General features: G+C 42.0%; 1 protein-coding gene across 1 annotated transcript in view; it reads left to right on the top strand.

The window, feature by feature from the left end:
• Nucleotides 1-14,860, top strand: part of SHANK1 (SH3 and multiple ankyrin repeat domains 1) — a 537,634-nt gene that overhangs the window by 319,661 nt on the left and 203,113 nt on the right. The window contains exon 14 of the mRNA XM_077259811.1: nt 12,894-12,969. Within this exon, the coding sequence (XP_077115926.1) occupies nt 12,894-12,969 (76 nt within the window). The remainder of the gene's footprint in view (nt 1-12,893; nt 12,970-14,860) is intronic.

Raw genomic sequence — 14,860 nt, forward strand, 5'->3', positions numbered from 1 at the left:
TGAGCAGCTTTATTCAGGCGATCAACTACCACCATGATTGTATTCATGCCCCCGATGTAGGCAGCTCCACAATAAAGTCCATTGATATAGACCCCCAAGGGCGGGACGGAACAGGTAATGGTTGTAGAAGACCCGTAGGTGCCACATGAGGAGTCTTGTAATGAGCACATACCTCGCAAGAGAGAACATAGTCCTTGGTATTCTTCAGGCAAGTTGGCCACCAGAAGAATCGGCTCAGGAACTCTTGTGACTTCTGTACCCCCCTGTGACCAGCCAACTTTGAGTCATGTACCAACTTGAGGATCTGCAGACGGACGACCTTAGGGACGTAGATACGTCGATCTCTGAACCACATGCCACCCTTAAAGACAAGATTAATATCCACAGGTGGGTTGGCCAGAAATACATCACCGTCATAGGCCTCCCTGCACTCCTTCCACAAGTCCTGATTGTGGATAACTCCGATGAAATTGGCATCAGATAGAATGGTCTTGGACGGGGCTCCAGGTACGGAATCCGCAGCATGGATTCGGGATAAAGCATCAGCCTTCCCATTATGAGAACCTGGACGGTACGAGATAACAAAGTTAAATTGATTTAAAAATAAGTTCCAACGAGCCTGATGAGGAGAAAGACATCTAGCGGATCTAAGGAACTCTAAATTGCGATGGTCAGTTAGCACTATGATCTGTTGTGCAGCTCCTTGCAGATGATGCCTCCATTCTTTGAAAGCCACAATAATAGCCAGCAATTCCTTGTCTCCCACGTCGTAATTCTTCTCTGCTGAGGTTAGTCTACGGGAAAAGAAAGCACAAGGATGTAGCAGACCCTTCTCTCCAGTTCTTTGGGAGAGAATAGCCCCCAAAGCATTATCAGAAGCGTCCACCTCCACAATGAAAGAAAGTGTTGGATGTGGGTGTATCAACAGCGGTGCTGATGTGAAACAGATCTTAAGCCGATCAAAAGCTTCTTGAGCCTGTGATGACCACTTAAAGGGCTTTTCCTTCTTTGTCAAGGAAGTAATGGGACGGACAATATGGGAAAAATTTCGAATGAAGCGTCTGTAGAAATTTGCAAAACCAATAAAACGTTGGACCTCCTTAACGTTCTTGGGTACCGGCCAGTCAAGGATAGCCTGAATCTTACCAGATTCCATGTTCAGCCCCGGGGGAGAGATGATATAACCTAAGAACTGTATCTCAGAGCAATGGAACTCGCATTTCTCCGGCTTAATATACAGATGGTTCTCTTTCAGACGTCTTAAAACAGTTTTGACATGTTCTTCATGTTCCTGTAGAGAGTCAGAAAAGATTAGTATATCGTCCAAATAGATCACCACAAACTGGTCCCACAAATCTCTGAAAATGTCATTAGCAAGGTGTTGAAACGTAGCAGGGGCGTTACAAAGCCCGAAGGGCATCACAAGAGATTCAAAGTATCCATACCGGCATCTGAATGCTGTCTTCCACTCATCCCCTGGACGAATACACACCAAATTATAAGCCCCACGAAGATCCAGTTTAGAGAACACCTTAGCATGGTGGACTCTTTCCAGTAATTCGGGAATCAGAGGCAAAGGGTAACGGTTTCGTACGGTTACCTTATTGAGTTCCCGATAGTCAACACAGGGTCTCAGGGTCCCATCCTTCTTCTTAACAAAAAAGATAGGTGCCCCTGCTGGTGAGGAAGAAGGACGTATGAAGCCTTTGGCCAGATTTTCATCAATATACTCCTTTAAGTCTTGAAGCTCAGGTGCCGCCAAAGGGTATACGTTACCAAAAGGAATAGCTGCCCCAGGAAGCAACTCAATGGGACAGTCATAATGCCTGTGTGGAGGAAGCTGATCTGCATTCTTCTTGTCACAGATGTCAGAGAACTCTTTATATGCTGGAGGTAAAGAAAATACCTGTACATGTGGTTCCGTAGCCGTGGACTCAGGGACAGCTTCTGTTAAGGCTGAGTTGCTCCTTGTTGGAAAGATAATCTCCTTGGTCTCCCAGTTGATAATTGGGTTCTGAGAACGCAACCAAGGAATGCCTAAAATCACAGGAAAATGAGGAGAAGAAATTAGCAAGAAAGAAAGTTGCTCCTGATGATTAGGCTCCAACAAAATTTCAAGGGGTACGGTCTCCTGATCCACAGGCCCAGAGATTAAAGGTGACCCATCCACTGTTTCCATGGTAATTGGAGAGGCTCTTTGCTGAATTTCAATACCCTGTTCCTTGGCAAATGCGATATCCATGAAATTGCCACCTGCACCAGAGTCAATCATAGCTGCCCTGGAAATCCACTGTCCTGAACACAGGATCTTAATAGGGAGAGAACAGTGAGAGTTCTTTTCCTTAAGCTCCTTGGGGGGTGAAGTCATAGAAAGTGAATGGAATACAGCGTTTAAAGGCAGGCTACATTCAGAGAAGTCAGATTCATCATCACAGTTGTCATACTCCCCTACTGCTGCTAGCACCTTGTTAGGCCGTCTAGGACACTTGGGACAATTGATCAGACTGGCCGCAGTAGAAACATAGACTTTCACGAAGGCGATGCTCCCGGCGCTCATTGATCTTGCGCCTCTGAACGGAATCAATTTGCATGGGCACCTCCTCCACCTCCCGAGATGTTTTACCTGCAGGCTCTTTGGAAGAAGGGAAAAGTTAGAAATATGGTTATATGCAGCAAACTTCTCCTGCCTACGCTCAGTAAGGCGAATGTCAATGCGCACACAATGCTGTATAAATGTCTCTAGCTCTTGTGGTGACTCAGAGCGAGCTAGTTCATCTTTTACAATATTAGACAGACCCCTTTTAAAAATAGGCAAATGTGCATAACTGTCCCAATTGGTATCTAATGCTAATCTCCTGAATTCAGTAGCATACTCAATAACAGAACGTTTTGCCTGGCGTAAAGACAATAAAGCAGATTCAGTGGTTGTATGGCGATTAGGATCATCAAACATTAATGCCATAGCGGCCAAGAAATCATCCAAGTTATTTAACCGTGGGTCACGAGACTCAATCACCCAGGCGAGCGCTCGTGCTGTCAGCAGCATTATTACACACAATACTTTGGATCTATCATTAGGAAAACGGTCAGCATGCACATCAAAATATAGCATACATTGATTCACAAAGCCACGAAATTTGTCGCGATCACCATTAAATCTGAATGGGGGCAACTTAGGTGGGCTAGCTGGTGGTGGTTGCCCAGAGGGAAAAGTCGCTTGTGCAGCTATTTGCGTGCTTATGTCCTGAAAAGCCCATCCATACTGGGACTCTATGCCAGCAAGTTTGTTTTCTTGGGCTGCCATGCGGGTGCATAAGTCCTGCAAAGTCTGTCCAAACACTTGTTGATTGAGTTCAAACTTCTTTTGCAGACCTTCCACATCTTTCTGCGGTGATCTAATTATGGAAAACACCTGCTCTAGTCCGCTTTCTGCAGTCAATGTTCCAGCAGTCTCCTTTTTTTTTTTAGGCTAGAGTTTCCTGTAATAATTATGGGGGATAACTCAGGAGACTCTTTGCGTGGAACAAGACAACTACAGGACACAGTTTTATAAGTGGTAAAGTCTATATTATCACACGGTGATTCAAACAGGTGCAGAGAGATACTCAAGTCCACAACACTTGGTGCAAATATCAAATGCAGCTCAGCAGTCTATAGGAAACTTCAGAGGAAAATGCAATCATGCAGAAAGTCTATGAAGCACAGTTATTCTTGAGGATACTTGACACGAATAAGTCCTTGCTTTGTCCATAACACAGATAGATATGCTTATAAGGCAGCTCAAATAATATCTTAGCTCAACCAGGGAGGTCTGGGTAATAGTCTCAGGTTCTTGCAGAGCAGCAACAGCTTACATGTCCAGCAAATGCAGATGGAAGTAAATACGAGCAGCAGATGAAGGAGGATTACTGGAACTTGAGTATGCAGCAGGAACTCAGAGCAGAGTAGCAGGATAACCCCACAGGTTCACAGGAGCAGGTATATAGCCAGGGAGTCACCAGAGGTCAGGAGCTGGATGCAAAGCAGAATACTCTAGCACAGACTGAAGGCTGGGGTGGAGTTTTATAGCAGGAAGACACAGTGCACATGAGACCAAAGACGCCATCTTGGAAAAGGGCAGTAATGCACAAAAAGGTAATAAAAAATGTTCAAAGTCCTGACAGTTTCAGAGTGCTCAGGAACCGCAGAGCACTCTGCCTCACATGATTGTCGCACTCCCACAGTGGCGTTGCCAACTCCAATGCCCTGTCCGACAGGAGGGATATGATAAATCTCACCTCTGCCCGCTCTGTGGGAAAACGTGCAGCCAGGAGCTCAAGGTGTATTGCACACTGGCTCATGAATCCCCTACACAGCTTACTGTCACCAGAAACCTTATCTGGCAACGGAAGGCGGGATAAGGTTTGAACAGGGGTGGCAGTGGACAAACTGGCTGCAGCCATGCTAGAATTCTGAACAACTACTGCGGTAACATTCACAGCTGAGGTTGAGAGCCGCCAACCTGCCCTCCAGCCACTGGATGTACCGCTGCAGTCGCTGTTTGCCCACCATTACTAGCCAGACCCTGTCGCTAGTATAATGTTAGGGCTAGCGGAACGCACCAAATAGTAGTAAGGAAGATATAAGGTGCTTTCGCAGCCCGAGGTCCACTGTGCAGATATGACACCTGCTGCTCAGTAATGGCGGCCAGTATATGGCGGTATCAAATGAACACACACGGATTAGCTTCACCCAGTATGTAAGGAGGTGAACCTTTTATAGATGTAGCCTTCCGGGACCTTCCTAGTGGTCCAATCGGAGACGCTACAGGACCTGAGCATGTGACCTCCGACCTCCAATGAGAGGTCGTCCCACGGGCATGCTCAGTAGACGAAAAGCAGGACTTAGTCCCTGGAGCGTCTGCTCGCTTCGGATCAATGCTGGTTACAAATGCTGAACCTGGGGCAGCAGCTGCAACCAGACGCACAGAATCAGCTTAAGCAAGACACTGCGACCGACATCTCTGCTGAGCAGACTCCACTGCGGCTGGGGAAGAATGGGAGACTGCAGAAGACATGGTCTGAGATTCCCCCTGTGCAGCGGTGGGAACTGGGAACTTGACACCTAACACTGTGGTTTTGTTTTTACAGAGCCCCTGATTTTCCATTTGTTAATCACAGTTCGAACGCTGCTGACTGGCATTATCAATTCCTTGGATATCTTTTTGTATCCCTTTCCTGTTTTATACAGTTCAACTACCTTTTCACGCAGATCCGCTGACAATTCTTTTGCTTTCCCCATGACTCACAATCTAGAAACGTCAGTGGCTGGATGAAAGATGCAAGAGTCTGTCTGGATCCCAGAAACATACTCAGCTTTTATGCACACACACTGTTTATAAGCAAACAGGTCACAAGTGAGAATGTTACCTTTAGTAGCTAGTCACACCCATTTGTGTCAACTTCTGTGCACGTTATCAGGCCAAAATCACCAGGGTATGTGAACTTTTGATCAGGGTCACTTGGATGTTTTGGGTTGCCATTATGATTTAAAAAGAGAAAACACTGTAGTTTGACAATAAATTGCTTCACCCAACCACTAACCATGAGTGGAGAAAAAGTTCTGATGTTATCATTCATATTCCCCGGAAAACGGCGAAGGAGGCAAAAATTCTGCTGGGGTAAGTAAACTTTTGAGCACAACTGTAAATTCCCCAAGGGGGATAGTTTCCAAAATGGGGTCACTTGTGGGGGGATTCTGCTCTTCGAGCAATTATATGGAGTCTGCAAATTGTTTTAGGAAAATCTGCGTTCCAGGAGGCAAATATCGCTCCATTCCTCCTGAGTCTCTCCGTGTGGCTAAGTAGTACTGTACAGCCACATATGGGGTATTGCCACGTTCAGCAAAAATTATGGAACAAATTTTGGTGCTATTTTTGCCGACTTCCTCGTGAAAATGTAAAATCTAGGGCTAAAACAAAATTTTGTTGGTAAAAATGTAGTTATTTTTTCTTCACTACCCAATGGTATAAAATTTTGTGACACACCCGTGGTGTCAATATATTCACTGCACTGCACCCCTAGATTAATTCATTCAGAGGTCTAGTTTGTAAAATGGGGTCACTTATGGGGAGTTCTGCTGTTCTAGCACCTCATGGGCTCTCCCAGTGGGTCATAGCACCTGCAAACCATAACATTAAAATCTGGTGCTCCTTTCCTTTCAAGCTTTGCACTGTGCATGAAAAATATTTCTCGATTACATGTAGGGTATTGGCGCACTCAGGGATAAAAAGGACCTCAGTTTGTTGTAAAAAAAAATCCTTTTAGCCCTTAGAAAAATTAAAAACTTGTGGCTAAAACAACATTTTAGTGGTAAAAATGTAATTTATTCTTTCTTCACCGCTCAGTGGTATAAAATTCTGTGAGGCACATGTGGTGTTAATATGATCACTGCACCCCTAGATGAATTCATTGGGGAGTGTAATTTGTAAAATGAGTTCACATATAGGGGATTTCTGTTGATCTGGCACCTCAGGGGCTCTGCCAATATCACATGGCACCCACAAACTATTCCAGCAAACTATAGGATTAGTAATGGATAGGTGTCTTATAGATGCCTCTCCATTAGTAGTTCAGGGGCTTGATGTCACTGGATAAATCAAAGGTGACATCAACCCCACAAATATGAACCCCACTTGCCACCGCTGCAGGGCAAGTGTGAAGAACCGGGCAAAGCGCCAGAAAAGGCGCATCTAATAGATGCGCCTTTTCTGGGCAGCTGCGGGCTGCTATTTTTAGGCTGGGGGGTCAATATCCATGACCCCTTACCAGCCAGAGAATACCAGCCCCCAGTTGTCTGCTTTAGCAAGGCTGGTTGTCAAAATAATTCAAATATAATTAAAATATATGGGGTGGGAACCCCTCTATTCTTGATAATCAGCCTTGCTGAAGCTGACAGCTGAGGGTTGCAGCCCCCAGCTGTAAGTTTTGCCTGGCTGGTTAACAAAAATACAAAGGAACCCACACCGTTTTTTTTTTAAATTATTTATAGCACAGAAGCGGCTGATGAAGGCTGGCGACACACTACAGTCGAGTGCTATGCGAGAAAACATTGCATAGCACTCAGCCCAGTGTTAATCTATGGGGCAGCTCAGATTAGCATTTATTTTCTCACTCGTATTCGGCGTTCGTGTAAAATCGCAGGATGTTGCGATTGTCACCGAGACTCGGCCAAGTCTCGCAAATGCAAGCCTATGGGTGAGAGAAAACAATCGCACAGCACTCGGACCATGCAAGTGCTGTCTGATTTTTACGCACTGATGTCCTTTGAAAAGCCGGAAATTCATGTTCCATGTACAGTAAAATCACACTGAGCGGTTAGAATAGAATCGATAAAATAGATATATACACATAGAATACATAGATATATAGATGTCAGCGACACACACATTTATATATACAGTATGTATATATATTAGATAGATAGAAAAGATGGTAATTCATGTGCCATGTACAGTAAAATCACACTGACAGGTTAGAATTGAATTGATAAAATAGATATATACACATAGAATACATGCAGTAGATATATAGATGTCAGCAACACACACATTTATATATACAGTATGTATATACAGTGGGGCAAAAAAGTATTTAGTCATTCAGCAATAGTGCAAGTTCCACCACTTAAAAAGATGAGAGGCGTCTGTAATTTACATCATAGGTAGACCTCAACTATGGGAGACAAACTGAGAAATAAAAATCCAGAAAATCACATTGTCTGTTTTTTTATCATTTTATTTGCATATTCTGGTGGAAAATAAGTATTTGGTCAGAAACAAAATTTCATCTCAATACTTTGTAATATATCCTTTGTTGGCAATGACAGAGGTCAAACGTTTTGTGTAAGTCTTCACAAGGTTGCCACACACTGTTGTTGGTATGTTGGCCCATTCCTCCATGCAGATCTCCTCTAGAGCAGTGATGTTTTTGGCTTTTCGCTTGGCAACACGGACTTTCAACTCCCTCCAAAGGTTTTCTATAGGGTTGAGATCTGGAGACTGGCTAGGCCACTCCAGGACCTTGAAATGCTTCTTACGAAGCCACTCCTTCGTTGCCCTGGCGGTGTGCTTTGGATCATTGTCATGTTGAAAGACCTAGCCACGTTTCATCTTCAATGCCCTTGCTGATGGAAGGAGGTTTGCACTCAAAATCTCACGATACATGGCCCCATTCATTCTTTCATGTACCCGGATCAGTCGTCCTGGCCCCTTTGCAGAGAAACAGCCCCAAAGCATGATGTTTCCACCACCATGCTTTACAGTAGATATGGTGTTTGATGGATGCAACTCAGTATTCTTTTCCTCCAAACACGACAAGTTGTGTTTCTACCAAACAGTTCCAGTTTGGTTTCATCAGACCATAGGACATTCTCCCCAAACTCCTCTGGATCATCCAAATGCTCTCTAGCACACTTCAGACGGGCCCGGACATGTACTGGCTTAAGCAGTGGGACACGTCTGGCACTGCAGGATCTGAGTCCATGGTGGCGTAGTGTGTTACTTATGGTAGGCCTTGTTACATTGGTCCCAGCTCTCTGCAGTTCATTCACTAGGTCCCCCCGCATGGTTCTGGGATTTTTGCTCACCGTTCTTGTGATCATTCTGACCCCACGGGGTGGGATTTTGCGTGGAGCCCCAGATCGAGGGAGATTATCAGTGGTCTTGAATGTCTTCCATTTTCTAATTATTGCTCCCACTTTTGATTTCTTCACTCCAAGCTGGTTGGCTATTGCAGATTCAGTCTTCCCAGCCTGGTGCAGGGCTACAATTTTGTTTCTGGTGTCCTTTGACAGCTCTTTGGTCTTCACCATAGTGGAGTTTGGAGTCAGACTGTTTGAGGGTGTGCACAGGTGTCTTTTTATACTGATAACAAGTTTAAACAGGTGCCATTACTACAGGTAATGAGTGGAGGAAAGAGGAGACTCTTAAAGAAGAAGTTACAGGTCTGTGAGAGCCAGAAATCTTGATTGTTTGTTTCTGACCAAATACTTATTTTCCACCAGAATATGCAAATAAAATGATAAAAAACAGACAATGTGATTTTCTGGATTTTTTTTTCTCAGTTTGTCTCCCATAGTTGAGGTCTACCTATGATGTAAATTACAGACGCCTCTCATCTTTTTAAGTGGTGGAACTTGCACTATTGCTGACTGACTAAATACTTTTTTGCCCCACTGTATATATATTATATAGATAGATAGAAGAAAAGACGGTAATTCATCTGCCGTGTACTGTGAAATCACTGCAGGAGCCGACAGGATAGAATAGATGGATTACATAGAATATATACACATAGAATAGATAGATATACAGATGTCTGTGATAAATACAATTAGTACAGTGTGTGTGCAGCTTACTGTACATGTATTTAATTAATAAAAGATTATTTTCCAGAAAAAAATGGTGTGGGCTTCCGCGCAATTTTTGTAACCAGCAGAAGGAAAGACACAGACTCCTTTAATAATCTTAATTAAACCATTCTTACGGCCTCGCCCATTCCCTCGATGCCCTTGTCATCTGCAAAAAAGGTAAAAATCAAACAACAGTATTCCTCACCTTTCCGCAGAGATGCTTTTAATCCATTTGTCCCATGATGGGTCTAGCTCTGCTACGTCTAGATGGTAGGCTGCATGGTTACATGATGCGACCATGCAGCCTGTCATCCAGCAGACACTGAGCACTCACTTCACCTTTCTGACGTCGGCGTGAGCGCCATGGGAAAATTTTCCAAAGAGCTCACTCTGACGTCAGAAAACTGAAGTGAGTTCACTGGCTGTGAACTCACAGCCCCTGAGTCTATGTTCATTTTCCGAACATATTCGCTCATCTCTAGACATGACGTCTTCTAAAGATTCCAGGAAATTTTACCTTCAAAAAGTCAAATGATGCTCCTTCCCTTCCAAGCCCTGCCGTGCGCCCAAACAGTAGTTTTCTCCCTCATATTAAGTATCTGTGCACTCAGGAGGAAATGCACAACAATTATATGGTGCGATTTCTCCTGTTACCCTTATGAAAATGAAATATTTGTGGGGAAAACATGTTTGTGGGGAAAATTAATTTTTTTTTATTTTTACGACTCAATGTTATAAACTTCTGTGAAGCACCTGAGGGTTCAATGTGCTCACCACACATCTATATCAGTTCCATCTTGTAATACCATCAGGAGACGTCTGATTGATTCAAACTCCATACATCTAGCCAATGTCATGAAGAAGAACAAGGAGTCCTGGAAGTGATGATCCGGCCCCCACAGAGCCCTGATCTCAGCATCACACAGTCTGTGGAGCATCACAGGAAGGGACGGACAAGTGACATGCACAGAAGATCTGTGGTCAGTCCTCCAAGATGTTTGGAACAGCCTCATGCTGAGATCCTTAAAAAACGATGCGCAATGGTACCTAGAAGACAAAGGGTGGTCACCAAATATTGATGTGATTTATTTGTCTTTTTTGTTCATTTATTTGGAATTTTGTTAATTGATGCAAATAAAATATTAAGGGTCCATGCAGACATCCATGGATTCTGGTCTAACCTCAGTCCGCAATGCACAGACTGGCCGCAGATGTCCCGACCCGAGCGTGACAGCTTTATAGAAACATATGAAGCTGTCATGATCCAGTCAGGAGATCAGTGGCCAGGTCAGACATTGAGATCTGTCATCGGACCCTGATCCATGGACGTCTAGATGAGCCCTAAAATTTCCACACAGGTAGAGCAATACCGGGCCATGATCGCACCATCTACTGTTCTGTAGGACACGAGTCTAAGGCGACATGCAGCCTAATAATACGGAGATGGGCAGGGCACGGATACCTCTATTGCAGAACATGCTGATACAGTTCAGAATGGCGGTCACTCCGGGTGGACCCCACCTTTTAGGTGGGCCCACGGTAACCTCCCCTCTTGTGCCCCTGGCAGGTCACACTACTGACTGTCCAGGTCATTTTTGCAATGAATTTCCAAAAAAACACTTGCAAATTTACCGTATATATTTTTTCTCTTGGATTTTTTTTCGATTTTTTTTGTTTTTGGACATTATATAGTAAAATGAATGGTGTCATTCAAAAACTGCGACTCTCATACTATGGAAAAATAATTAACTTACCGCTCCCTGGAATAAAATCATGAAAAACAAATGTCCCAGTTGTGAAATGTAAGATGCACCATAATTTATCGAGAACTTTATTTCTTTTCCTGATCCCAGAGAAAGTATTAATAACCTGGATCGCCTTTAATGAACCATAGGAAATGGCTTAAATAGCAATTGCTTAATGGAACCTACTTGGAATAATCCAATAAAGCAGTCACTATGGGAGAAAAGCAAGCGGTAGGGATGGGAATGTAACACAGCTACAGCTCCCGGCTCCATCACTCCAGGAACGTGAGGCTGGGATCACACCGGTGCCCACCATTCTGGAGAGTCACCTTATGTTCCCCTTATCTAAAAATCATAGAGCTCTGCTGCCGCCTGGTGGCCACCAGTAGGAACTGCACATCCAGATGAATCATTCTCTCCTCTGGTGTTTACAATTGATGTCATGACCTGTAGTGCTCATGATGACAATGGGATTTGCAGTACAATGCAGGGTAGCTCTACGGAGAGAATACTTGTGGCACGATAAGAGATGCCTGGGCACCGTGCCAGCTATATAATCAGTAGATTTGTCATTTTGCTTCTTACGCATGATCGTGGCTGTGTGATGAATTAACCCAAGCAGACGTTGAGGGTGACTATGAAGCTTTCTTTGTGTGGTGCGGGCTAGAATAATGGAGGTGACTTCATAGAGGCTCGCGAAGTAATGTGAGCAATTATCCTATGGGAATCAAATAAAATCTATTATGTAGACAGAACGCTGAACGTACGTAGGACACGGACGGCGGAGAACGCGGTGAACTTCTCATTGCACCATCCTTTTCGTATCACTTAAAGGGGTTCTCCACTTTCAGCAAAGTAGACCATTTTGCACTTGAGTGATTGGCAGTTTACATTGTGAAATTATTTGGTGCCATCCCCTTTAAATATTATATTCATTACCTTTCCAGTAAAATGTTTTTTTTTTGGGGGGGGTGCCAGGTTTGGAAAAATCATTATTATTATTATTATTATTATTATTATTATTGTTATTTATAATATTAATATGGAGTGAATCCATTTTTATGTCATCTCTTTATTCTGTCCCAGTCTATACGGCAAAGCTGCAGAGAATAGAAAGTAGCTGCTTGATCACAGTAAAAATTGAAATAAATATTTAATTTATGTGGATTGATACATTAGAAAATAATAAATATTTACAATGTTTAAAATAAAACCCTGATTTTTTAAAAAAGGGATTTAATAATGATGAATTTTGTTCTTTGTTTTATTGTGTTGTTGTTTTAGTCCTTTTTTTTTCCGTAAATATCACATTAACCAAAAATTTGGTAAAAATTGGAAAAGTTATTTATCTATGTGGATTGATACATCAAAAATAATAAATATTTACAATATTTAAGATAAAACCCTGATGTATAAAAAAAGGGATTTAATAATGATGAATTTTGCTCTTTGTTTTATTGTTTTGTTGTTTTAGTTCTTTTTAAAAAAAAATAAATATCACATTAATCAAACATTTTGTAAAAAGTGGAAAAGTTATTTATGTGGATTGATACAGTACATAAAAATAATAAATATTTACAATATTTAAAATAAAACCCTGATTTAAAAAAATGGATTTAATAATGATGAATTTTGCTCTTTGTTTTACTGTTTTAGTTCTTTTTTTTATATAAATATTATATTGGTCAAAAATGTTGTAAAATAACCCAAAGACTCATTTTTTATTTTTATTTTTTTTTATCCCTGTTTTTGTGCCAGAGAGCCGGAGTGATAAAGCCAAGCGGCTGTTCAGACACTACACGGTCGGATCGTACGACAGCTTTGATGCTCCCAGGTAAGAATTCCCCGGCTCTTCTTTACGCTGCGTCCCATCTGTCTGCGGACACCGTGCAGGCGAGCGGCGTCTTCAAGGACGTTCGCAGGTGTGATTACGGCGTGGATCCTTGCCAGTTTCTCCGCAGAGGCGACTGAGAAAACTGAGAAAGCAAGAAATGTGAAACACAAGGCAGCAAAGTGCAGAATCATTAGTAACCGAGGAGCACGGTATTTGCATCTCGCTCCGCTAACGAGATCTGAAAGATATTAGATAATCAATGGCTCTTAAAATAATTTGGAAATATGATATACGATGCACATTGTGAACCATATTTCATTTTTTTTTTAACTTTCTGCATGTATAAGTAATCTCAGAGCTGCATGTAATTCCCTGGATGTCCACCAGAGGGAGTATGTGAGCAAACAAAATGTTTCACTTTATGGCAATGTTGCGATTGAGTTGGCATACAAATAACTTGGCTTTAAAGCTGAGTAAAATTATGTTTTTACATTTATTATGATTAGAGCTCTTTTCAAGACTCCAGAGGGGAGGGATGGTGGTTACCAAAATATATAAACATTTTTCCAGAAAGGAAAAAGAAAAATTTGCCCGGTTTTCTGCATCAGTAAATGCTCTGCATGTAATATCTAGAAATCTTGCTGGCGCTGTACTCTATAATGTCCAGCAGGGGGAGTATATATTTATTATGTACTGTCTCACTTTATGGCAGTGTAGTCATTTAGTCGGGGGAATTAATTATCATAAGATAATAGTATCGTTTAGTACTTTTTTAGCGTTGTTGGATTTCTATATAACAGAGAATAGCGATTCTGCTTTTGTGAGATCTTTTTTATTTTGTAGAATTTAAAACAATATTTTTACAGACTATAATTGGGTTTAAGTCGGATTTTTGTGTTACATGGATCAACCAATCACAATACACAATCACAGCTCCTCCTTCCTTCATAATGACCTTTGCACATGCTCATTAGGTGCTTTACTGTAAAAAGATAGGATAGCGGTCTGACCAATGTGGCTAATCTTCATGTGTTGTTTCCTAAAACAAAAGGAAATTAGGGTTTTTAAAAAAAAATTGCCAAAATTATTCTTTGGGAACTTTTATTTCTTAGGAACTGTGTTTCTGATTTGGGATCCTGCCAGATAAATGGGATTGATTACTAGTCTAAATAAGCCCCAGTGGCAGGGGAAAGAATTGCAAGCTTTCCATTTTTTTATTTTAGTACAAACTGTGGAGTGGAAAAAAAAATAAATGAAAAACATATTAAAATATATATTTAGCATAAAAACCTAATTTAAACAATAAGCTATTTTCTGATAATAGCCTAACCCTAAAAGGAACTAAATGCCTATAAATATATACAGCTCCCCCTAGTGGCAGCTGCAGGTTTTGTAGCAAGCAAAGGAAGCAGTTAATTGCTCCCACAACAGCCATAGCAGTTATATGTCTCCTTTCACATTCTTACATGTCTGGTTTGGATGTTTTTGTGTTAAGTTTTTTTTTTAGAACTTAAATAATGACAAACTATTCTTAGGATGGGTCATCGGTCTGATCAAATAATCACCTGATTGATGGGGTCATGGAACAGCACCGTACAGTTCATAGTGGCCATGTCTGGTACTGCACCTTGAATAGAGCTGCTGCCCCTTTTAATGAGTCAGTCATTGGGGGTGTTGGGAGTCAGACCCCCACCAATCTGGTAATGTTGAACTACCCAGATCATCGGTTCTGGAAAATAGATTTAAGCATCACAGTAAACATAAAAACAATCCATCAGCCACAGATGTAAGAAATTCTTTCAGTAAGCTGACATATAATTTGAGTCTATTATGTAATCCCATGTGAGGTTTTTTTTTCCGCCGGTTTCTTATTTCCAAGGTTCTCGGAAAG

This window comes from Ranitomeya variabilis, chromosome 4, assembly GCF_051348905.1.
Source record: "Ranitomeya variabilis isolate aRanVar5 chromosome 4, aRanVar5.hap1, whole genome shotgun sequence".
NCBI lineage: Eukaryota > Metazoa > Chordata > Amphibia > Anura > Dendrobatidae > Ranitomeya > Ranitomeya variabilis.